The sequence below is a fragment of the Sinocyclocheilus grahami genome, unplaced genomic scaffold (assembly GCF_001515645.1).
Source record: "Sinocyclocheilus grahami isolate Dianchi unplaced genomic scaffold, SAMN03320097.WGS_v1.1 scaffold340.1, whole genome shotgun sequence".
Lineage (NCBI taxonomy): Eukaryota > Metazoa > Chordata > Actinopteri > Cypriniformes > Cyprinidae > Sinocyclocheilus > Sinocyclocheilus grahami.
The window spans coordinates 887308-913671 of record NW_015505519.1 but is presented as its reverse complement, the minus strand read 5'-3'; the positions used below and the strand labels follow the sequence as shown (position 1 = coordinate 913671).

The window sequence follows — 26364 nt, the reverse complement described above, 5'->3', positions numbered from 1 at the left end:
TATTAAAGAAAAAGTCTATGAAACATGGAAGACTGTCTACCTATCATCGTTGGTAGCTTATAAGAAAAATCGCCACAGATAAGTCCAATCATTTCTGTGAATATGTACCAAAGCCTGCAATATTTGCAACAATGCAGTGATACAATTTACATATAGCCACTTAACTTACTCCAAACTAACAGACAAAGCAACAGGAAATGTTCTGTCGAAGCGCTAGAGAACTGATTTATCGTTTATCAACCCATATGCTGCTTGGTCTTGGTGCTAAAGCTGTAGCAGTGGGCTTCAGTGGCTTCCAAAAGCCTGTCCACATCTCATCCGCTGTCTCACCACAGAGAGGTCTGGTAGTTGAAGCGAATCTTTAGCAGGTATTTTAGGTTAACCTGAGCAATATCATACACAATGTACCTGGAGGAAAGTCAGAGTCAAGGGAAACTGTGAAAGATAGTGATGTGTAATGTGTAATTGTCTAAATATATTTGAGATGTACATTTACCTACAACAAGAGATAAACAACAGCAAGAAGGAAAATGAATGATGCAGAAAACAAAAAGGATACTCGTTGTAGAGCAGACTTGTGTCTTCAATATTTGTGTTGATGCCTTTGCCCAGAGGAACATCCACTCCATTCAGAGATACAGCAGCTCTTGGGTCTGGAGCTGTTCTTCCCAAACCTTCAAACAGAAGACATGTTAAAAACGTTTCTATCAGAAACGATGGGTTACTTAACGTAAACCCAGGTTCTTTGATAACAGTCAGGTGTTTCACTATGGGAATCGCTTTGGGCATGATAAACTGTGGATGCTCCAATGACATCACGTCTGTATTTGACCCCTGCCAAAGTCATTATAGAGAGATTTCTTCCCGTACCCGTGCAAGGAGGGAAGTGCTGGTGAAACACTTCACTCTGTTATCAAAGAACCCAGGTTTACATTAAAGGCACAATATGTAATCACAATATGATTTTTTTTATTAAAATATCCAAAAACCACTAGAACGGTGTTATATATTTTGCTGACTTGTGTACTTACATTATCCCAAATGTTTCGAAGAATGTTTAAATCCAGAGAAATAAGCAATTTTAACTAGTGACACGGAGCGTGTCTATAGTGTCATTGTGTCGCCTGCCAATGACGTCATAACCCCTCGATTTCCGGTTTTGTTTTGTAGAAAACATGGAAACACCAAAGATGCTTTAATATGTTGTGCGTTTTAATAGACCGGTGACGACCGCACAGAGTAGCATTATAACAGAACTTTCAAATGTATCTAGTATGACAAAACAGTGCTGCTTTACCCCACATACGCACGACCGGGAGGAGTGGAAGCGGTCGACTGTGGCATAATAAAAGCTCCGCTGCTTTCGAGCCGTGTATCACGCTCGTTCAGTGGCCTCGTTTCGCTTCGACGGCTTTCAGCCTCACCCTGCTTCATTCTACTACGTTAATAAATCATTAGCTCATCCATGAACATGATTTCTGCCCGAGTCCCGTCAGATTGCATCGGCTGTGGGGATGAAGACGACAACTCCCATGATTCCACACTCAGTCACGGCGTCATCAAACTACGCCTTTGTCTCTTTTAGTTTATTTTGAATATGCGCCATCCAGTGGCGAAAAATTACCTTTTGCCTTTAAATAACCCATCGTTCTTTTTCTAACTTCGCTCGGTGTTTCACTATGGGAAATATAGACCACTCCCGGATTGCACCCATGCCACTGCTATCCTCATAGCACTTAAATGGGCACAGACAAACTGGCACCAGCACTGCATGTGCTAAGGATGGCTCAGACACGTCCAGTCTATAGAATCGCACAAAAGTATGCGGCATAGCCTAACTTGCTGCAGAAAAAATTTTTTGAACCGAAACTCCCCTGAGTAAGGCCCATGATGTAGCCATCCCCAGAGTGGAGTGGGCTCTCAAGCCCTTAGGCGGTTGAAGACCCTTGCAAATATAGGCTAAAGATATAGCCTCTATGATCCAATGAGACAGCCGTTGACGAGACAACGGCTTCCCTTTGTGAGGAGTAGCCCACAACACAAACAGCTGGTCATGAGTCCTAATACCTGCTGTTCTTTTCACATACATATGAAGAGCCCGTACTGGACATAATGAATTCAATCTCTGCTCCCCCGGAGAAGAGAACGGATGAGGGTAAAAACAAAAGCTTCCAGCTCAGCTAGATGGGCACCTATAGGCTGAGTCAACTACCTTGGGCACAAAACCCGGGTTAGGGCGAAAGGAAGCCTTAGTGTGCCCTGGAGCGAACTGCAAACAAGACAGACTAACAAAGCATGTAAGTCACTCTTACGCTTGGCTGTTACTAAAGCCATGAGCAGCACTTAAGAGAGAGCAACTTAAGCCCAATACCCTCCAATGGCTCAAAAGGGTGTTGAGAAAGAGCTTCTAGGACAATGGATAAATCCCATAAAGGAACCATCTGTCTGGAAGCCAGACGTTTACGGCGTGCCCCTTTCATAAAACGACTTATCAAGGGGTGCTGGCCTGCTGATTTCTCTCTAAAACCTACATGACAAGCTGAAATAGCGGTTAAATACACCTTAATGGTGAAGAAAGCCTTCCCCTTATCTAGAAGATCTTGAAGAAAGCATAAAATATCCCTCACGAGCATTGAAAAGGCACAATGAGTCTACTCACACCATCCTTCAAAGACTCGCCATTTATTGCTATAATGTGAGCGAGTAGAGGAGGCTCTTGCACTCTGAATAGTATGACTGATGAAAGCAGACCTGCAGCATTCAATTTCCACCTCTCACGGGCCAAGCCCAGAGAGCTATCCTGTCTGGGTGAGGGTAGTAAATTTCCCCCCCTGCCTGAGACAGTAGATCCCTCCACGGCTGGCCTGACAGCAGTTGAACTATCTCGGCCACCCAATGTCTGGATGGCCAATGTGGAGCTATCAGTATTAATGACAGACCCCGTTCCCTCACTCTGGCTAGAGTGGGGGAAATTAAGCTCAGAAGAGGAAATGTGCCTGTCTGTACCTCTGCCAAATCTGGTTCACCACCTGGGGATGGAGTCTCCACTCCCCATACAGGGGGTTTCCCCTGGATAATAAATTTGCTCCCCTGTTTAAAATCCCTGGAACGTTAGTCGCCCTGAGGGATAAAAGCCTTGTGTCGCTCCACACGATCAGCCTCTTCACCAACTGATGCAGTTGAAGGGAGCGTATGCCCCCTGCCGATTAATGTAAGCAACCACTGTGGAATTGTATGTTTTCACTAACACATGCTGCCCTTTGATGAAGCTCAGAAAATGTTTAAGTGCTAACCACACTGCTAGCAACTCTAAATAATTTGTGTTTGTGCATCAGCTGCGGAGGCCACACGCCGTTCACAGCTCTGCCCATTAGAGTCGCTCCCCAGTCCTTTAAGGACGTGTACGTCGTCATAGTGTGTCTCGATGGCACTGCCTCCAAGGGAATCGCCGTTCTGAGAATCGTGGGACTCTTCCAATTCCTGAGCGCTCTGACGCACGCATGAGTAATTCTCACCGGCCGGCTGAGATGCCGCAGAGTGCACAGACATAACTGCGCAATCCAGCGCTGAAAATCCCTCATTTTGAGCAGTCCCAAATGTACTACAGAAATCACAGAAGCCATTAGACCCAAGCACAGTCTGAATGGAACCACTTTCCCCATCTGAAAGCGGGCGATACATTGTGCGAAAGATGCAAATCTCCCCTCTGTCAGTGTGACTCGATAAGAGAGGGAGTCTATGCTGAACCCCAGATATTCTGTTTGTTGAGAGGGCTCCAAATGGCATTTATCATTTTGATTCTGAACCCCAAGCTGCTGAGATGATTTAACACCATCTCTGTGTCTTTCACTGCTTGCTTTCTTGACGATGAGTATATCAGATAATTGTCTATGTACGACAATATTCTTATTCCCTTGTACCTTAATGGGAACAGGGCCGCTTCCACACACTTGGTAAAACCATTGGTTTGAAACTCGTATGCTGTGCCTCAGTATGCAAATCTGAGGAATTTCCTGTGAGAGGGGTAAATGTCTATCTGAAAATAAGCGTCTGACAGATCGATTGTCACAAACCAATCATTCGGACGAATCGACTGACAAAGCGCTTTGTGTGTTAATATTCTGAACTAATATTTTCAAAGGTCCAGGATTGGACGAAGGGCTGTGCCCCCTTTCTTTGGAATTACAAAATAATGGGAATAAAAGCCCCGACAGCTTTCCTCCTCGGGCACCGTTCTGATCGCCCGTTTGTTTAAGAGTTTCGGTTTCGGCTGTCAGGACACGAGCAGATTCTCCCTTGGCCACTGACACAATCACCCTGTTGAATTGAGGTGGTTTCATGGCAAACTGAAGTCTGTAACCTTGTGAAATCGTTGACAAAACCCACAGATGAACTGCGCATGTGCGCCAAAAAGTTCTCTGGGCAGAAAGAAGTCCTCCGTACACTTCCGCCCAGCCAACGTCGCACAGTGATGACGTCATCACTGCCGCTGCACTGGCTCCCTTTGAAGGAGCGAGCGCTCCCGCCAGCGTTAAGACTGGGGGAGTGCTTCTCATACCTTTGGATTTTCGTGCGTTCATTGTGTCTCTGGAACATATCACCTTCGGCTGCTTGCCTGGCTGCGTTAGTGCAAAATGTTCCTTGAACTCGGGGAGCATATCGGCCTCAGCCTGTGGCTTGGATGTGATGATGCATTTTTTAATTTTCTATTTCCCCAAACTGAAAAGTGTTTGAAAACACAGAGTGAGTGCTTGGTGACGCTGTTGAACATGACTCTGAGCTCCCTCGTCTCTCTGACTTTGAGGAGAGCTCACTGAACAGGCTCTTTCTGAACTCCGAACAAGAGGGCTGTATTCCCACCTTCTTCTGTTTGCGGGCGGATAGAGAAGGGCCGGGGAATACCTGCATATTGCTGCCACGGCCGCGAAAGAATGCTTACCCCAAGGTCCAGAGCCATCCGGTCATGAGCGCTGGCCAGCTTGCTGCCTGCCGTGACCAAATCTTTGAGCCCTAGCGCCCAATGGTCTCCCTCTCGTTGCAGCGGCTGCTCCGAAGCCCTGTCGTGGCGGTTGAGAGGGTGGTCGCAGCGCTTGCTTATGCGGCAAACAGAGGTTAAATGCTTCATCCTCCTGTTTCCTGAGGGTGCTAGTTTCCCTCATTTTCTCGAGGGCTGGGCCAAACAAACCCTTAGTAAGGTCGTAAGCAGCATCCATTACCTCTGATTTTTGTGCGTTGCCCAAGCCTGACAGGTTTAGCCATAACGCTCTCTCACCTGACACAGCCAAGCCCATCACGCAGCTACAGCCCTGAACCGCAATTTTGTCCCAGAGTGCTGGGTTCGGTGCTCCTGAGTCCAACTGCCGCCCCATCTCCTCCAAAATCTCCTCTTGATACACTGATAGTAAAGTCACCGCATTCAGCGAGCACATGGACTGCCCTGCGTATTTATACATCCTCTGATATATTGACGCGGTCAGCTGTTCCATCTTTCTCGGCAGCGAAATCTGAGAGGAGGCAGAAATAGAGAGCTGATTCGGATGGAGGTGATAGGCCACTTAAGACTCTACTGCTGGGGGTAACCCAGCTACCGCCAACCCCAGCTCCCCCATCCCATGAATCTCCAACATGGAATGCCCCTTGATAGGGAGCTTGCTCTTAAAGGGGCTAGACCAGTAACGGGACATTTCCTTAATGCGAGCAGGCACGGCAGGCAGGAGTTGAGCTGCAGGCTGAGCAAGAGGCAACCTTTTTCCATCATAAAGGTCCCTTTCAGCTCCTTCGGCATCTTTGGCCGTGGGCCAAGCTAGGCCCAAACAGACTTGGGTCCTGCTTGTTAGCCACCGCCACTCTCAGCCTCCTTTTCAGGATTTTCACCAGCAATGACGCACAGTGAGCGCATGTCTGTGGATCCGCCAGTGACGTTTGAGAGTGCTTTGGCCCATACACACGATGCACATGGGGTGAGGGTCCCTGCCCGGGACGGTAGCTCCACATGAGGATGGACACGGGAGGGATGCAACCTACCTGATCTTCGACTCATTCTATTTGGCGGGGGTAATTGCCGTCGACATGGCTGAGAAGTGATGTAAACCTCAGACTCGTCACAACACGTTAGCCTGTTGGAATTAAGTTGAGCTGCAGGCTGAGCAAGAGGCAACCTTTTTCCATCATAAAGGTCCCTTTCAGCTCCTTCGGCATCTTTGGCCGTGGGCCAAGCTAGGCCCAAACAGACTTGGGTCCTGCTTGTTAGCCACCGCCACTCTCAGCCTCCTTTTCAGGATTTTCACCAGCAATGACGCACAGTGAGCGCATGTCTGTGGATCCGCCAGTGACGTTTGAGAGTGCTTTGGGCCCATACACACGATGCACATGGGGTGAGGGTCCCTGCCCGGGACGGTAGCTCCACATGAGGATGGACACGGGAGGGATGCAACCTACCTGATCTTCGACTCATTCTATTTGGCGGGGGTAATTGCCGTCGACATGGCTGAGAAGTGATGTAAACCTCAGACTCGTCACAACACATTAGCCTGTTGGAATTAAACCAAGGTAATTAAACCTTCTGAAAGCTTGCCTTAACACGTCGCGTAAAGCCTAGTTGACTTGACGTTGCATACTGCAATAATTTAATACGCAATAGGCCAATAGAATAGCTCGCCTTGATGCGGACACTATTCTAATTGTTAATAATGTCACTCAACACAATCCAGTCCACTGACCTCGCATTCGGTGACAGATTCCAATGACTGCCCGCCTGTTGAACAGTTAAGCGAAAATCAGCAAAGTCAGGATGTGCTGAGAGAGCTAGCTGCAGTCTCCCACGGGAAGAAAGCGCGAATGACTTCGGCAGGGGTCAACCTGACTGATATAGGTGGGGCGGAGTCTGGTCACAGGTCAACCTGTCTGTCAAAGACAGACGTTATGTCATTGGAGCTTCCACAGTTGGTCATGCCCAAAGCGATTCCCATAGTGAAACACAGAGCGAAGTTAGAAAAAGAACATACTTCTGGACTTCTTGAGTTTAGGACATTTTAAACAGCAGCTTAACTAAAAAAAATCTCTTTCTGGCTATTTGAAGAGAACTGAACTGAGCTGGGATGATGACATCACTGAATCAACAATGAACTGAAAAACTGACTGTTTTCTATTGTTCTCTTACATTATCAGCACACGTTTGTCCTGTTTGACTGTAAAGCTCCTTTGACAATCTGTATTGTATAAAGTGCTATATAAATAAAGATGACTTGAATGTAGAGCCATCTTACCTTTTACACTGTGTTTACCCTTTGGTAATTTCGTAATGTGTGAGGCCTTCTTCAATTCATGCCTTTAGAGTAGAACAAAAATCACAATCAGATCTTTAGAGTAGACAACAATGAATCAAAAAAGTAAACATACTTTGCCTTCCTAATTTCCAATCGTTGACATACACTACTGTTCAAAGGTTTGGGGTCAGTAAATTTTTTTTAAAGAAATAATATTTTATTGAGCAATAATGCATTAAATAGATCAAAGTAACCGTAACGACATTTATAATGTAAACATATTAGACTTACCGTATTGACCCAAATATAAGACGATATTTTTTTTCTTGGAAATACATCTGAAAAAACGCGGTCGTCTTATATTCAGGGTCTAGACTTTGACATGTCAATAATACACCCACATCAATAGGTCACGTTAGCCTGATGGGACCAAACTCCCTAAGACAGTACCCAGATTTGAAGACTACAGTAAGATTTAACTTCTACTGTTAATAAGATTTTGGTAGGCTACTATTAGATGGATAGCCTAAATGTCCTAATTCAGATGGGCTACCGTTTTTTTTTTTTAAATGGTATATCAAAAAGTGTATATTTTTTAAATGTGATTGTTGGTACATTTAATCAGTATCAATCAATAAATTAAAATAGGAAAAATATGCAATATGAAAATAACTGAAGACAAAATGTTTTACTGAGAAAAAACAAGATTTGTTTTTTAAAAAGCCTTTTTCCAAAAGGTACATCTGGAAAAAGGGGGGTTGTCTTATAATCAGGGTTGTCTTATATTCGGGCCAATACGGTATTTCGTATAGTGTAGCTTTTAATATAAATGTTTACATTACGCAGCAGAACGGTTTTCAACATTGATAATAATAAGAAATGTTTCTTGAGCACCAAATTAGCATATTAGAATGATTTCATTAGAATGAAGGAAATTCTGGAAATACAGAAAATTCAGCTTTGCCGTCACAGGAATAAATGACATTTTACAATGTTAAAATAGAAAACGGTTATTTTAAATTGTAATAATATTTTACAATATTACTGTTTTTAGTGTATTTTGATTAAAGAAATGCAGCATTGGTGAGCATAAGAGACATCTTTAAAAAGAAAAATCTTACTGACTCCAAACGTTTGTACTCTAGCATATTAACTTGTTAAAATGTAGTCATCGTACAACTAGGACAAAAAGAGCATCTCTTACATGTTTCCAAGGGCAACCTCTCCTAACAGAATGAGGCCAACAGGATCAGCCTGGGATGTGTGGCAGTAGTTTGCACTCTTTGACACCATGTCAGCAAAGTAAACACCTTTGCCAAACATGTAACCTGTCTGTATTAAAAAAAAAATCACATAAACAGAATACATACGATTAGAGTACACTAGTATTGCAACATTCTAAATATTTTAACATTCTAAATGTTCGGCACTGCTGCATCTTTAAGTAAACTGTAATCATCTCGAAACTAGGACAAAAAGAGCATCTCTTACATGTTTCCAAGGGCAACCTCTCCTAACAGAATGAGGCCAACAGGATCAGCCTGGGATGTGTGGCAGTAGTTTGCACTCTTTGACACCATGTCAGCAAAGTAAACACCTTTGCCAAACATGTAACCTGTCTGTATTAAAAAAAATAAAAAAATCACATAAACAGAATACATATGATTAGAGTACACTAGTATTGCAACATTCTAAATATTTTAACATTCTAAATGTTCGGCACTGCTGCATCTTTTAATAAAACATGTTTTGCAAAACCAGCAGCATGTTTAGAATAATTCACACAACATTTTTCAGTCGCTCAGGCATGCCATTAAAAATAAACAGCCATTTCAGAAGGGTAGAAAAGAAGAATTCATATTTTAGGCTGGGGAGTTTAAAGATATTCATATTTTAAATTGGGGAGTTTGAGTTTTGAATTCTGAAACTTCTTATATGTGCAAATATCAAGAACATTCTGATTCTCCATTTCATGACCCCTTTAAGAAAGAAACTATTCTAATACAGTTGTTTTTTTTGCATACTCATTTTTTTCAGAGAGAAGCAGCCAATGGAAATGGAGGATGCAGAAACTTACCACTGGAGCTTCAGGAGGAGCGATACGCAAACCCTGAGACAGGATACCTGCATAGTTGGTGGTGCGGGAGCCGTGCCACAACAGCTGCCGGTTGTGTAATTCTTTGAAAGGATGGAAACACTGGTACTCACCCTCCCTGTCGATCTTAAAGATCTAACAATACAAAAACGCAGTAGTCAGAGATAAAAGCTTGTTATTTTACAGCTGTATTTAATGCACTAGTGAACTCTGTAAAGACTGAAAATTCTAATTTTTTTTTTTTTTTTTAAACATACAGCAGGCTTTATAGAGTGAACCTCACCTCCTCGACATCCAGTGTATAGGTGTTGTGAGTAGCAGCGTGTGTGTTTTTCACATATTGTTGGATAAGCTGAGCCTCACTTGATGACTTGTCAACCACCTAGAAACACAAAATCAGTACCAATCACTACAACATGACCACATCATGGTAACAGTGAAGAATAGCTCTTCCAGTGAAACACATTTTACCTCAATTTTGGTTTTGAGTTTCTCATAGTTAATGTCAATGGGATCTTTCTTATTGTCCTCCACTCCTCCCCGTAACAGACTGTAGGCCACCTCAATGTCCAACAGGTTGTCCAGCATCTGCACCTTTTGCTATAATGGATATGCAACAGAATTTAGTACAACCACCACAACGTTGCCGGACAATCTTTAGATGGTTGCCCAAGTCGTACCTGTATGTAATCCATGTTATTCAACAATGGTGGTTTCTTCATGCCGAAGTCATGAGGTATCAGTGTGTAGAAGCGATTGGACAGATCTAAGATCAGTGCTTCTGCAGCGCTATCTGCTACAGCCTACAGAAATTAATGAAAGCAAACATGAAGTTAGGATAAAGGAGACCGAAATGGGAAGAACCAGGCTTTTAATACATATATGCGGTTGAGATCCAGCTTTCAGAACCAACCTGTTGGACCTCACTCAGGAGGGAATAGGCACTCTGGATCTGTCTCTTACTCAGTTTTCCTAAAGGCATCTTCTGCAAGTCGATCTGTAGGAGAAATTACACAAGTTATCATCACATATACGACCACAACAAATATTAACAGTTTTAGTGCTATTTTACTATTTTCTTAAAAAAATTTTAAAAAGGGAGGACGTGAACACACCTCAAACTCAACCATGGCTTTCTTCATGCTCTCAACATCAAATATCAATCGTATAAGGTCTTGGATGGGTTTGTCCAGCTTGGACTTGGTGCCTGCGCTTGCAGTTAACTTCTTCACAGCCTCCTCATCCTGGGTAAATATATGCACAAAGCTCCATAACTGTTTTATTTAGATTAGAAACAACTTGTTTAATACTATAACACTGTGTTTACATTGTAGGCTCTCTATCAAGGGGGGCCATACGTGAGCATCGGCACACTTCCAAAGTGAGATTATTTATTGTCTTTGACAGTAAGGGCCTTTCTGACAGCCTCTAATTCATGTTAACGGATGTATGCACAATTCTAGCAATGCTTTTTAAAATCACACTCTTATATATCTAATAGTGCTTTGGCTAGATGTTGTTCCAGTTCTTACCTGTCCGTAGTCAATCTCTAGAGGATAAAACTTATTGGGGTATTTTGTGAAGTTGCTGGAGGCCCAGGCATTCCCAGTCTTTTCCTCATACACACTGCAGAAATTGTCCATAGCAGAGTTCTTATCATAAAACTTGTCCAGTTTGTTTCCCCCAATGGTGGTGCCGACTCGACCCCATGACCTAAACACCCAGTATCTGAAAAATCAACACAAGCATGCTCAAGACAAGTGACCTGTCTGGTCAAATAATTATAAGGTATTACTTATATAACAATTGTACTTAAGTTTGCAGTACCCTATATTCACACTTCCATAGGAGAAATACCTCATGAGAAACATTTTGACGCAGGTACTGGTTAAAATGCTGCTTGTAAAGTAGCCTACTTACCATTACACCTAAGAAACCTGTATATACAGTATGAAATTACTATGGATTACTTATGTTGTGCAATTAAATAAGCTGTCTATTGATGGACAAGTAAAATTATATTTTTGTAACAGGAATCCAAATGAATCACAAAAATGGGTGAGGCTCACTGTTTCTTAACATCATCCTCCAAAAGCTGTAGTTTGTAGTATGAGTTCGTCCCTCTGACGATGTCCACGAGACCCAGTGTGGCACTGTAACTCTTCCCATTCTGATCCAGTACATGAGCACAGTTTTCCAGACCTGAGCAATCAAATCATGTTTAAGGCATTGCACAAACAATATATATCAAACATATCCAGATATAAGATTAACTCTTATCTCAAAGTGTTATGGAAAAAAGACTCAGTCTCACCTGACTCTGGATCAACTGCTGCCCCTCCTTTTACTGTCAGTTTCATTTTCTTTGATTTGCTTCCACCTGCCAGAGTAGGAAAACAGCATTATTATTCAGCAAGAGTGTATAACACTGTCTTTTAAAATGTACAAATGAAAAATCATGTCAGTGCATTTGAGAATGTATAGAAATGGGATCTGAAAATGCTTCTAACAATCCTAGAGCAAAACTACAACAACTTTGAATAAAAAACATCTTATTTCTTTAAGACAGTGGATTATATGTATACACACACACACACACACACACACACACACACACACACACACACACACACACACACACACACACTATATATTTTATGTTGATTAAATATTTATATATAAATAATAAATAAAATGTGTATAATTTGATTTTATTATATACTTCATTTTTTTTAAAATAATACATATATTAATATGCCATTATAATTTTAATCATATCACAGCCTAGCATGTTTCACCCAAACAAATCCTGCTCAAAATCACTTCCAGATTTTGTTTCACTGCCGGTAAAACATAAATATCTAAAAATGTAATCTGGTGCATGTGCATACAGGAGTTACATTTTTAAATCTTTCTTTATAAGAAGTTTTGCTGGAAAATTAAAATGCATCTTTCTAACCTTCTTCCTCTTTGACTCTGCCGGTACTCTTTGAGGAATGAGCGCCAGTGGATTTGGAGGCCGGGGCTGCAGCCTGGGACTCGACTTTAACTTCAGCACCCCAGGGTGAGATGGCATGCAGGGAGATGAGCTCCTGGAGGGCCTTGCCAGACTCCTTGATGTCAGTGAGGAAGCCCTCTGCCACCACACGCACACCTGCATCCCTCACCTCCTCCATCTTCTTACTCGTTTTTTCAATCTCCTCTGAGACACAAAAGGAACAGAGCAAGTTATTAATGAATTTCGAAGCGACACACGCCAACAAATTAACAAGCTGGCGACAAACCAGAAGAGACAAATTTATTAGTTGTCAAGTACAAACAAGACACCAAGTTAACACACACACCTCATTTTATATCATACTGAGCATAACTTATTTTAGTCAGTCAGCAATCTGTCTACTTTGACAGCAAGGCAGCTCACAAGGGTTTTGAAAAGAGTTACAGAACATCACTCACTCTTGTTACTGAGGCAGAGAGCAGCTTTGTTGGCAGAGCCTGTGATTTTTCCTCCCAGTTCTTCCACTGCATTTTTCAGCTCATCTTTGTTCTTACTAAGCTTTCCCACAGCAAGCAGCTTCAGTCCTGTCAGAGGCTTATCTAGATGATACATTGAGAAAAACAAATTTTACGCTCATAAAAATTGAAAGAGCCTAACATAATAGTACCCGCTTAACTTGCTTTCCATATGATCAGTTTTTATCAGAGATCAGCCATTTTAATATGAATTTTGGGACATAACACAAAAAATTCTGAATGTAAACATCAAGACGCAAATAAAAATTTGTCTCTGCCTGAGAAGTGTGTATGAAATGTGCTATACAAATAAACTTGCCTTGCCTTGAGTGTTTTGTGCAAGTGCAAGTAATTTACTACAATGAATAAAAAGCCATGGTAGCCTCGCCAGTGTCTACAACTTACATTTTACAAGTAAATAAAACAAAATAAAATGTGCTATTATTGTTTTTGCTGTTGTACTAAAGCTAAAATTAACATTTTGAACTATTTTCTAATATTGTTAATTAGAATATAGCTGAAATACAATATAAATATATATTAGAAACTTAAAAGAAAATGAGAAATGCTCTTTAGCAACTATGAGAAAATAATAAAATCACTCAAATTAAACTAAACCTACTAAAGCTGAATCAAAATATTTAAAAAAATAAAATAGATTTCCTAACAAACTAAAATGAAAATGTATATAAAAGTAAAATTATACATATACTGTATATATATATATACACATATATATATATATATATACATACATATATATTAGGGGTGTAACGGTACACTTTTTCGTACCGAAAATGTTCAGTACAGGTCTTTCAGGTTCGGTACGCATGTGTACCAAACAATTCATTCCATTTTTTCTGGAAATTCAGACAATACATGCCGTTTTGGCGCACTTTGCTGTGGCGAGACAGATCGCTGTATAGAAGCCTCAGTTCTAACGGCAGTGAGGAGCGCGATCATCCCTTCATCTTTATTACTAGTTTTCAGGCGAAATATACATGAATAAACAAATCATGCCTGATGTAATTGCTCAATGTGTTTCAATTGTGGAAAGACTTCATTAAAACTAAAGCCCGACCGATATATCGTTTTGCCGATATGAGCCTGTCGCAGATATATAGGTATCTGCAAATATGCCGCCGATATGATTTTTTTTTTACAGAGCATATAACACAGATTAAATGCTTCTAAATGGTGTAATTACTTCGTTTGTCCAGCAGAGCACGCTCCATTGTTTGCTACTGGTGACCCAGGTCAGTGTAGTGTAGAGATGCGCGGGTGAGCTCAAATTTCACCCAAGTCCGCTGCTTCAAATTATCCGCCCGCCACCCACTGGCACCTATATTTGATCATCACATCACAATGATTCTAATTCTTAGCATGATGATATGATGAATGGATGGTTCATTTTTAACAGCAGGTTCGGGGGTGTTAGAGCTGATCTGCGCATCACGGCATGTGTCTGCGGCGCACTGGAACTGATCGCAGCCACTCAATCAGCCAACAGCCAGGTTTCCATACAATAATTTTTTTGTGAAAAAATATTTAGCGCTTCAAAATTTTTACCGATTACCGAACTTGGCAAATGCTGGTGTTTATACCGGCCGCGCCGCGGCCCAGAACTCATGCTTATCACATCGGTCACATCACATTTCCTAACTGGGTGTCTACACCGGACGCAAGTGGCGCGACAAAATACAATAGAACCCATTATAATCGGTGATGCTGTCTACACTGGATGCGGTGCGACGCAACACGACAAAGTATACTTCATTATATTTTCCTTTACCTGTTAATGATGTCTTAATTATTTATTGTATGTTTAAATAAATCTTTTATGAAACAAGTTATGACAGCCACTCTGAAAATGATTATATTTCAACAACAAATAGAAATTGTATAATTTAGAAGTTAATTTAAAAACTGCAATATGTCCAATGTACATGTTTGCATACACATTTTTAATTTGAGTGTTGATTACAGTTAAAAATAAATAGTAATTGAATTTTGGGCTCTGTTGTTCATTGTTACCTTACAGTAATGTAAAAGGGCTCCCTATAGTTTAGAGGAGAAGCTGATGAAGATTTTTATCCCCAAGAAAATTAATTGTAATTGAATTTATTTAAAGAAAAAAACAATTTGTTCAGTAAGCAATTGTTTAATTAAAAAAAATATGTATTTTTCCTCCTGCTGTACCAAAACCATACCGAACCGTGACGTCACAACCGAGGTATGTACCGAGCTGTCCTGTTTGTGTACCGTTACACCCCTAAAATATATATATATATATATATATATATATAGAGGCACTTCCCATATTTTTTCTTGCGCCTCACACACACACACACACACACACACACACACACACACACACACACATATATAAAATATATATATATATATATATATATATATATATATATATATATATAAAATATGCAATATCTAATGACAAATATTTTTGTACTGAATTCTAACTAAATAACAAAATAAACGTGGTGTTTTCTTAAATTCAGTAATTCTGTGTAGATCTGAAGTTTTCGTTATTTGCGTGGATATCCACTAGGCCTGGGCGATAAAACGGTATCGATATTTATCGGCGGTACACCTTCTTCGATAACGATAGAAAAAAATTTCGATATGGAGCAACGATATAGGCATGTGCTTAGGCGAGTGACGCAGACAGCACACACGAACACATGCTGAATTGAGTGCTGTGCCTGCCTGTGATGAAGAGATTGTGAATAAAGAATGCATATTAGTCGAATTTAAAATAAACATTTGCATTTGAATGTTAGGTGTATGTCAGGGAGTGTCATAAGTGGCACGCGAGATGCGGTGATGATGTAGGCTAGTGACATTGTTGCATTTTAATGTTTTGTTAGTCTACTCTAGCCCACGAGACGTGCCGCTGCTGCGTTATTAATTCTAAATATTAGAGAAATATAGAAGCTCAATGCTTAGAAGATTTTTTAGACGGACAAATATGACTGCTGCACTCGCGTCTAACACAAGAGATGTATAGAAAGCCATGCAAAGTTAAAACGGTTTAAACTTTTAGAAAACACGTCACGAATTTGTGGAGGTTTATTCCTCTTCACTGCGTCTCATATGTTTTTAAAGGCAATCTGTGTGAATGGCACTTCGGCTCTTTGGATTAAACAATGCATAAATACATGATGCTGTTTTGTTCATAATTGTTTATGCAGTTTACAAAATTATATTTGATTTTTATGAGTTAGTTTAGATGTAATGCACGTTTTTTTATAGAAAATTTAAATGTGCAATTATTTTGCTCATTGCGTCCTCCTGTGGCCTCAGGAGACAAGACAAATTTTCCTTAAAGGGGTCATATGATACTTTTTTTAAAGATCATTATTTTGTGTATTTGGTGTAACAGAATATGTTGACATGCTTTAATGTTCAAACAACCCATTATTTTTAAAATACTGTACATTATTGTAGGTCCTCTATGCCCCGTCTCTCTCAAACGCTTCGTTTTCTACAAAGTCCCTCCTCCCGACAAGCGCAGTCTGCTCTGATTGGCCAGCTGACCCAGTGCATTGTGATTGGCCGAACACCGCAAGCACTCGTCAGAAATGTAACGCCCCTTACCATAATCGCGAGCTTCAGCTTTCAAAACAAATGTAAAGACAGTAAATAATGCCATTAGTTTTACCATTCGTTTAAGCGCGCGCACGCTTTTTTTTTTTTAAACAAAGACAACCAAACGCATGAGCATAAAACACTTTATGAAAACACAATGTATTGCATTTATATCCTAAAGACATTACTTAAATATGCTTTATAAAAACCTAATTATTTCAATTCTAATTTTTCTGGTCAGTTGTGACATTCACTTGTTATTTCTTCTGTATCATGTTGCTAAACGGTATACCTTACCCAGGCAACTAATAACCTACACAGCATTGTTTTTGTTAACAAAAGCTATTACAAATCTCTTTACATTTATTCAAATAAAGCTTGAATAAAATAAAATACTAATATTAGATTAACTATTTCCACCTAAAAATATTAATTAGAAATGCTTGCCAACTAACTGAAAAAGCGAACTAGAAAGATAAAAAAACAAGACAATTAACTAAACTAAAATTAAAATGAAAACCACAAATATAAGTGAATGCTAACTAATATTTTTTTTAAACAATAATAAATACTGTCTTTAATATTATATAAATTATACTAAAATAACACCGAAATAGTTGTGTCTGTATTTGTAAGTAGTTATGTAATAAGCAGGTTAAATGTACAGTTATCATATAAACCCTTTCAGAGTGATCAGGTGTACATACATAGATGTACAATGTACAGCCGGACATAATAATGAACAACTGATTTTATATTATGCCTTTACATCAAATAAAAAGGAGCACTATAAACGTGAAAAAACAAATCCTGATCCATGATCCAAGATCTTATCACCTGATCTGAATGGTGAAAACCTTTCCACCTTGTGGATTTGAGTTAATCCTACAGAGAGACTCTGGTCACCCATGAGTGTGTGTTATAACCCAGAGGCTCTTCTATCAGTGGACCTCATTAGAAGATTATCAGTCTCCTGAGTCACAGTCATGTCTGGACAGGATCCTCTATCCGGCAGCCATCATACTGCCGATCATTAATTAACCACCTCATGACAGACACTTAAGCAGATCTCAACATCACTGCTGCGCCTATTTCCCCTCCAGAATGCAATTAACGCCCATTTGGGTGACGATAATGGGCACCAGAGGTCAAATCGATGACCCATAGCGGGAAAAACACAAACAAGACCATTCTTCCCATTAGAATGAAAGGCTTATAAAAGCCCATATCACAGCTACGGGTGAAAAGCGACATGGGGAGAGAGAAAATAAATGAATATAAATGTGGCATTTTTTGCTAATGGATGCAAGTACTTCTCCAAGTAGATCCAAAGAAGTCAAATGCATTGGCAGAACATAGGCAAACAACATCAAGCGACAAGTGACATCTCAAGGCAATAATATACGAAACAAACGACAGAGACTTGGTAGGTACATTCATATTTACTTTTTATATAGAGGTTTCATAATTTTATGATATTCACCATTTTTTAAACTACTTTATTTATTTGTTATACTTGTGTATTTGTTTAAATTAACACTTTTTAAACATTAATACTTTTATTCAGCAAGGATGCTTTAAATTGATCTATTAAGATATTTTTACTATTTCAAAAGACTGTATTACAAATAATCGCTGTTCTTTTGAAAATCATCAAAGACTCTTGAAAAAATGTTTCCACAAAAATATTAAGCAGCACGGTTTTCAAAATTGATAACAAGAAAATCACAATCAGCATATTAGAATGATTTCTGAAAGATCATGTCACACATTTTTTAATATTTTAAAAAGTTATTTTAAATGGTAATATTTCACAATATTAATGTTACATTAATGCTGTATATTATTACAATTTTAATAAAAACAGAATTATATTAATACCATTATTGTTACATATATTAATGTAAGTCAACGTATCAGTTAGTAAATGGAAATTGAAGTGATAATCAGATAACCTGTATGCTTTTAACTAATGTTTTTTATTACTTGATTACGTTAACATTGGAAGCCATTATTTCAGACAGTGAAAATTAAAGGCACATTAGAAGTGAACAGACAAATCATTAAAGCTTAATATCCGATTTTCAATTCTCGTTTTTCTTTCTAGGTCAAAATGAACCAGCCTATTGCCAACTTCACATTCCTGCCGACTCTACTCTACACCAACACGACTTTCATGAATTTCACCTCTTATGAAAATAACACCTTTTTGCACTTCGCCACATCCACCATGTCGACGCTTAAACAAGGTAAACTAACCCAAGCCACCACCACTACTACTACTACATCAACAGCAGTGCCAAGCATCCTAGCATCCATAAACCTGCCTTACATGATAGCCGAGCTCGTCATAGCCCTCCTCTCCACTGTGGGTAACCTGCTAGTTTGTGTTGCAGTGGGACTAAACCGGAAGCTCCAAACAGTTACTAACTACTTTCTGGTGTCATTAGCGGTGGCAGATATCTGCGTGGGTTCACTGGCGATCCCTTGCGCCATCATGACAGACCTGGGCATTCCACGGCACAATCTGTATCTGTGTTTGCTAATGTTATCTGTACTCATCATGTTAACCCAGAGCTCCATTTTTAGCCTGCTGGCGGTTGCCATTGAGCGTTATATTGCCATCTTCATGCCCTTCCAGTACCACCGACTCATGACACCTCGCAACGCAGTGCTGGTCTTGTGTTTCACTTGGACGCTGGCCTTCCTGATTGGTCTGGTGCCGTTGATGGGTTGGCACAAGCCTCCGCCCGAGTCTGGCTACTGTTTCTTCGTCTTGGTGGTGGATATGACCTACATGGTCTACTTCAACTTCTTCGCCTGTGTTCTGACCCCGCTGGTGGTGATGTTCCTCATCTACGCGCAGATCTTCGTCACGGTCAAACGTCAGATGAGGAGGATCGCGGCAGAGCGGGGTGGCGCGGCCAACACGGAGGGAACAACAAAGATGAAGAAAGAGATGAAGATGGCCACTTCACTCTTCCTGGTCCTCTTCCTTTTCACGTCCTGCTGGATTCCGCTACATATCATCAACTGCTTCCTGCTGCTGTGTCCGTCATGTCATGTGCCTCTACCGCTGTTACTAACGGCTATCATTCTCTCCCATGCAAACTCAGCTGTTAACCCTTTCCTCTATGCCTACAAGATGAAAACCTTCAGAAATGCGTTCAAGGCAATCTTCCTGTGCTGCAGGGGCATCGGTGATGGCGATGAACAGCATGACGATGGAGGAGGCAATAACACTCAAAGATCCTGAACAATAACACTTAGTCTAGTCCCAAAGATAAAACTGAAAAGAATCTTAATGGGATTGAAAACATAATTCTAAGATGGTTTAATGTGCAAAACCAGACCTGTATTTTGAATGTGCTTTATGTTTCTGAAAAAACATTCTTAAATTTGAGAGAGAAAATACTATTTTTAATTACGACTTAAGACTATGGATATAGGATTTGGGGGGGGGGAAATCTAATTGTGATTTTTCTGAAAAAAAAAATAAAATAAAAAAGCTTCAGGTCTGCTGTGCTTGTTGATAGGGCTGCACTATTTTGCCCAAAATTCTGTGATTATATATCAATGTTATAACAATAAATATAATAATTTTTATTATGATTATTACTATTGCCAAATTCAAATAGGCTACAACCATGTGTATCAAACAAATACATCATTGTTTTAACCACTGCAGGATTGGAACTTCATTGGAAACTTCCAGTTTTATATATTTCACAGTAAAATAAAAGAATAGAGTATTTAAGAAAAATAATATAATCATTTTTATTTTAAAGTTCAACAGCAAAAGTGTAATAGTAATATCTATGGCAGTATTAATTTACTAATTTTCAAACATTACAAATCAAATCTTTTTTCGCTGAAAACCATAGGGAGCCTTTAAAAAATTATTTTGTTGACAATACCTAGTTTATAAGCACTACAGTTCTCATTATAAATTTGGGAAAAAGTTTGGTGCATGTTGTGTACCCAAATAAACGTTTTAAGTGACCCAAACTCACAATACATCCAGAGATGAGCCACTCTGAAACACTGAAAATACTCAATCACGTGCATGCAAAAGAACACAGTGCCTCATTTCACTCTGAAACATGGAGTGCATATATTTATTTAAAGTGCCCCTGTTATGCCTTTTCGAATATTATCTTTCATGCAGTGTGTCATGTAGCTGTATGTGAACATAAATGATCTGCAAATCTGTGAAGCCGACAGTGCACGATAAGTAAAGGTATTGTCTATAAAAAAAAAAAAAAAAGAGTCGGCTCGCAATCGCCTAAACCAGTGTTTCCCAACCGGGGTGCCGTCTGTCGAGAGCAGGGGTGCCATGTAAAAACTAATTTTTTAAAATATTTTTTAATTGCTAAAATGTTCAAAAAAGCATTTATTATATAATATCCCTTTCTGATGTCGCCAATAATTAGAGATGCACCGAAATTTCGGCTGCAGAAAATTAGTTCACCGCTCAGGTTTCACTTTCACGTGGTGTGACGCTCTGCGTATTATCCCGCTCTATGCATGTGCGCTCCGCTCAGTCGCTCCACTCGTATACCGTTCATGTGAATCGGAACAGCAAAGTCCACTCAAAAATTGAGCCGAAAAGAAACATGGATGTAGTACAGTATTGTTTCTGTCTGCAATAGCCCTACTGTGTTGTAACAAGGTGTGGTGTATGGGCAACTCTGGTAACGCTGCCGTCTCATTCATTGATCTGCTAACCGCTATGTTATGCTCACGGGTGCTGATAATAATAGCTTTCTAGGACTAAACATTATTTGGATAATTGGTAAAAAAAAATATAAGTTAAATATATCTTAACCCTACTGTTAGACCTACCTGAAAAACTAAAAAGCAATTTATTTAATTCGAAGGCCCGTCGTTATTTTTTATTTGTGCTATCATTATTAATTTCTTTATTTGTTCTTATTTTATTACTGACTGCTTACTTGTCATTTTTTATTCAATTCATTAAATGAATTGAATCTCGAGCTACTGCACCAAAATTACCCCACTGTAAAGTAAAGAAAACACAGAATGAGATTTGACAGAAAACACAAAATTTGTGAGATAGCTAGTTATAATGGTAATTAAATGTTTACATATGTATAAAAGCCTACAGGCTGCTTATGTTGAAGTGTTTGGGATGTGGCTTTTAATGATGAGACCTTTTTTGTAATCAGGCTCTCAGAAAGTATATAACAATTTGGATATAGATTTATCGGCCAACATATCGGTTATCGGCTTTCAAAAATAAAGAATAATCGGTTATCGGTATCGGCCAAAATTTTCATATCGGTGCATCCCTAATTCCTTCCTTCCTTAAATTTAAAGTATTATAATGGGAATATATCATCTTGTAGAGAGAGTTTTATGCTGACTGTCATAACTGACCGTGACGTGCTGTTTGAAAGCTGAGCGGAGAATGACTGACAGCTGCAGCAGAAGGAAGATGAGTTTCTGTAAGCCTAAATTCTGTCGCTCACATTAAGATATGGAATGGCTTCAAATGATATAGCAGGGCTCCAGACTGCGACCATTTTTTCTGCCTGTGCGACTAAATTTTTGTGTGCGGTTGTACTGGCGCGACCACTGCATTGGTGAACTCATAAGCGCTGCAATTTCTGTTGCATATGAGAAACATCAAACGGCTAACGAAAATGAAAGCATAACAAAACATAGCTTAGATAGTATACTCGCCGCGTCAGCACGAGCGGAAGGAGCGTGCAGCAAAAATGACACGCATATTGAGGAAAAGATGATAAAGAACTATGATAAAAGTTAATCAGCATGCATTGAATAATCCCATGTTGTAGAGCAAAGAGAAAGTTAGTTGCAAAAGAGCGACCAGTGGGAAGAATGAGTCTGGAGCCCTGTATAGGCTATACAGTGCATGAAAAGCAAACTGGTGCTCTTCTGTTTCTTTTGGTGTATGACTCCCACTTGTCTCGTATAAAAGGCACAATAATCGCGGTTAGATCAAATAATCGCGATTAGATGGTTATTTAATTATCGCGACAGGCCTAGCCGCGACTAAAAAAAGGTTGGGAAACACTGGCCTAAACGAGTCTTCAGGAAATCAAATCTTATTCTTTTATGGCTCTACTTGCCCGCCCACAAACAGTACAATTTCCGTGTGGTTATCCTATGTTGTGAGAGTAAATTTGTTTTATCACATTTTATAATTACCACAAACTTGTTAACACTTGACACTACTTGCTCATGTTTTGAAATGTACGACAGATCCATAAAATCTTTCAAGCAGAAATTGCTACACAAACCTGTCCAGTTTAAATAAATAGTTATGCAGATTTTTTTTGGTAAATCTAAATAAAGCAGCAAAAAGCATCCTAAAGCGGTGCTTATATAGTTTGATTCATGACAGCAACCTAAATAAGAAATCAAAAGCTCACCCTTCATTCTTCACTGCAGGAAGCCTTTTCTTCAGCTCCTCTTTGTCTTCATCTCGTAGAGCTGCGAAACCTTTGAGCTGGGCGGCACTGTACTCTGGTTTAAACAATAGCTCCTCACGGCGGCTCACAAAGCAGCCAGTGTGGTACCAGCGATCTATTAGACCAAGCTGAGGTTTCTCTGGGTCCACTGTCTTCTTTGACACTCGTATGTGGTCCTGAACACCAGCAGGGAAGAACAGATTAACTTCCCGTGTTCAAAAAGCATACTTTCTTTAACAAAAGATAATGGAATATGTACCTTTTCGATTTTTTGATCACACCCCTTGCAGGTGCTTCTGTTGGATTTGGCGTACTCCACTGCAAAGTCATTCAGGATCTTCTCCCCTTTAGCTGCTCCCTTCTGCTCTCCTTTCCCTGCAATGCAATGAGGATTAAGGAGTTGATTTAAGACTTAGTGACTTAAGCCTAACTGCTTTGCAGCCCATATGGCAAACTCAACAAAGCAAAATCAGTGATTAGGTCAAAACAAGGAATATTAACAAATCACCTCCGGTAGCATCTCCGCTCTCAATGGCTTTCTTCACTTTTTCCTGATCACCCCAGCGGAGGTCAATAAATCCAGATATGTCAGAGGGTGACTGTACTGCAGCCCGGAGCCAAAAGCAGGAAAAATGGTGCCAGTGAGGCACTTTGCCATCAAACATGGGAGACTGTGAAAGACAGACAGGTGCCAGATGAGTAAAATCCAGCTAGATAAAAAAACATCAAACTAGATATAGCACATAATCAGCATGCATTGAATAATCCCATGTTGTAGAGCAAAGAGAAAGTTAGTTGCAAAAGAGCGACCAGTGGGAAGAATGAGTCTGGAGCCCTGTATAGGCTATACAGTGCATGAAAAGCAAACTGGTGCTCTTCTGTTTCTTTTGGTGTATGACTCCCACTTGTCTCGTATAAAAGGCACAATAATCGCGGTTAGATCAAATAATCGCGATTAGATGGTTATTTAATTATCGCGACAGGCCTAGCCGCGACTAAAAAAAGGTTGGGAAACACTGGCCTAAACGAGTCTTCAGGAAATCAAATCTTATTCTTTTATGGCTCTACTTGCCCGCCCACAAACAGTACAATTTCCGTGTGGTTATCCTATGTTGTGAGAGTAAATTTGTTTTATCACATTTTATAATTACCACAAACTTGTTAACACTTGACACTACTTGCTCATGTTTTGAAATGTACGACAGATCCATAAAATCTTTCAAGCAGAAATTGCTACACAAACCTGTCCAGTTTAAATAAATAGTTATGCAGATTTTTTTTGGTAAATCTAAATAAAGCAGCAAAAAGCATCCTAAAGCGGTGCTTATATAGTTTGATTCATGACAGCAACCTAAATAAGAAATCAAAAGCTCACCCTTCATTCTTCACTGCAGGAAGCCTTTTCTTCAGCTCCTCTTTGTCTTCATCTCGTAGAGCTGCGAAACCTTTGAGCTGGGCGGCACTGTACTCTGGTTTAAACAATAGCTCCTCACGGCGGCTCACAAAGCAGCCAGTGTGGTACCAGCGATCTATTAGACCAAGCTGAGGTTTCTCTGGGTCCACTGTCTTCTTTGACACTCGTATGTGGTCCTGAACACCAGCAGGGAAGAACAGATTAACTTCCCGTGTTCAAAAAGCATACTTTCTTTAACAAAAGATAATGGAATATGTACCTTTTCGATTTTTTGATCACACCCCTTGCAGGTGCTTCTGTTGGATTTGGCGTACTCCACTGCAAAGTCATTCAGGATCTTCTCCCCTTTAGCTGCTCCCTTCTGCTCTCCTTTCCCTGCAATGCAATGAGGATTAAGGAGTTGATTTAAGACTTAGTGACTTAAGCCTAACTGCTTTGCAGCCCATATGGCAAACTCAACAAAGCAAAATCAGTGATTAGGTCAAAACAAGGAATATTAACAAATCACCTCCGGTAGCATCTCCGCTCTCAATGGCTTTCTTCACTTTTTCCTGATCACCCCAGCGGAGGTCAATAAATCCAGATATGTCAGAGGGTGACTGTACTGCAGCCCGGAGCCAAAAGCAGGAAAAATGGTGCCAGTGAGGCACTTTGCCATCAAACATGGGAGACTGTGAAAGACAGACAGGTGCCAGATGAGTAAAATCCAGCTAGATAAAAAAAACATCAAACTAGATATAGCACAAATAACATGCAACAATGAATAAAAAGCCTGCAAAGTGAAACTGAAAGCATGTAAAAGCAGGAAAAATGGTGCCAGTGAGGCACTTTGCCATCAAACATGGGAGACTGTGAAAGACAGACAGGTGCCAGATGAGTAAAATCCAGCTAGATAAAAAAACATCAAACTAGATATAGCACAAATAACATGCAACAATGAATAAAAAGCCTGCAAAGTGAAACTGAAAGCATGTAAAAAAAAACACATCACTGCAGTCATAAAAATAGTAATTTTTGGTCCCATAATAGCTGAGAATTTACAGTAAAACAGATCTTGTCTTAACTTATTTTGTGTATTTTAAAGCACTCTTGCTTTTCAATGGTGTTACGGTAGTCTATCACAACCAAACGTAAACATTGAGTTTAATAAGTCAGTGTGCATAGAATTCTAATTAAAAATAGACATGATTTGGCCATTTTAAACACATTGGTTCTATTGTATTAGCAATGCATTGCAACAACACAGCTTTGTTTTTGTTTTGCTTTCCCCACTCCCCAAAACCAAAAGCAAAAAACAGCATCTTTTTACATATATTTCTTGCTAATGTTGCCCAAAGCATCACTAAATGCCAGTGTAAACGTATGGCCATGGGAAATTACTGCTGATTCCTTTCATTCTATGACTGCGAACCATTTAAACTCCTCCTGGGCCTGAGGCACATTCATACATATGTGTATATGCAATCGCATTGATTACACTAACGTTATGCATTTAAGAGCATGCATAACCAAAAATACATCTGCTATTCTTTCAGTATTACTGAATCAAAGTTGCACATAATTCCTCACCTGCACCATAATGGCCATTCTCAGCGAGTCTTTAGCAATGTTTTCTTTGCATTTCTTGCAAGAGGCGCGACCACTTTTTGCGTATTCGGCTTTGTAGAGTTTGTCATCCTGTGAATCAGCCATTCTCCGTATATAAAAGTCAAAAGCATACGTTTTCAATTTAATAGTGGTCAGAAAAGCCAACAACTACAATGCAATGAGTAACAGCACTCAGCCCGCGTGCAGAAGCAGCCGCGCAGAATACCAGCCCAAACTAATCGAGTCTACATTCCTCTAGAGTAGAGAATATGCGCAGGCGGAGGTAATCGAACTCAGAGCTACACGTCCTTTCAGAGTGTAACTGTAACCGTGTTCCAGAGTGTAGTTTTATAACCTTAAAGGGATAGTTCACCCCAAAAATGATACGTTGATGTTTATCTGCTTACCCCCAGGGCATCCAAG

The 26364-nt window shown here is 39.9% G+C and overlaps 2 protein-coding genes across 2 annotated transcripts; both read right to left on the bottom strand.

Moving 5' to 3' along the window:
- Nucleotides 1–6: 6 nt before the first annotated feature.
- Nucleotides 7–26364, bottom strand: LOC107603072 (poly [ADP-ribose] polymerase 1-like). The gene is made up of 24 exons (XM_016295769.1): nt 26349–26364; nt 25924–26047; nt 24863–25025; nt 24614–24729; nt 24316–24530; nt 24025–24047; nt 23200–23315; nt 22902–23116; nt 19636–19724; nt 12817–12957; nt 12320–12562; nt 11675–11740; nt 11430–11562; nt 10893–11088; nt 10476–10604; nt 10274–10357; nt 10041–10163; nt 9832–9960; nt 9644–9742; nt 9343–9495; nt 8757–8884; nt 7266–7327; nt 560–674; nt 7–408 (listed from the first exon to the last, which is right to left on the bottom strand). Exons 1-24 carry the CDS (start codon nt 26357–26359, stop codon nt 327–329), a joined length of 2955 nt encoding a protein of 984 aa, XP_016151255.1. The 5' UTR covers nt 26360–26364; the 3' UTR covers nt 7–326.
- On the bottom strand, nt 22725–23608 carry LOC107603099 (poly [ADP-ribose] polymerase 1-like). Its single transcript, XM_016295809.1, has 3 exons — nt 23449–23608; nt 23200–23315; nt 22725–23116 (listed from the first exon to the last, which is right to left on the bottom strand). The coding sequence occupies exons 1-3, from the start codon at nt 23603–23605 to the stop codon at nt 22898–22900; spliced, it is 492 nt and encodes a 163-aa protein (XP_016151295.1). The 5' UTR covers nt 23606–23608; the 3' UTR covers nt 22725–22897.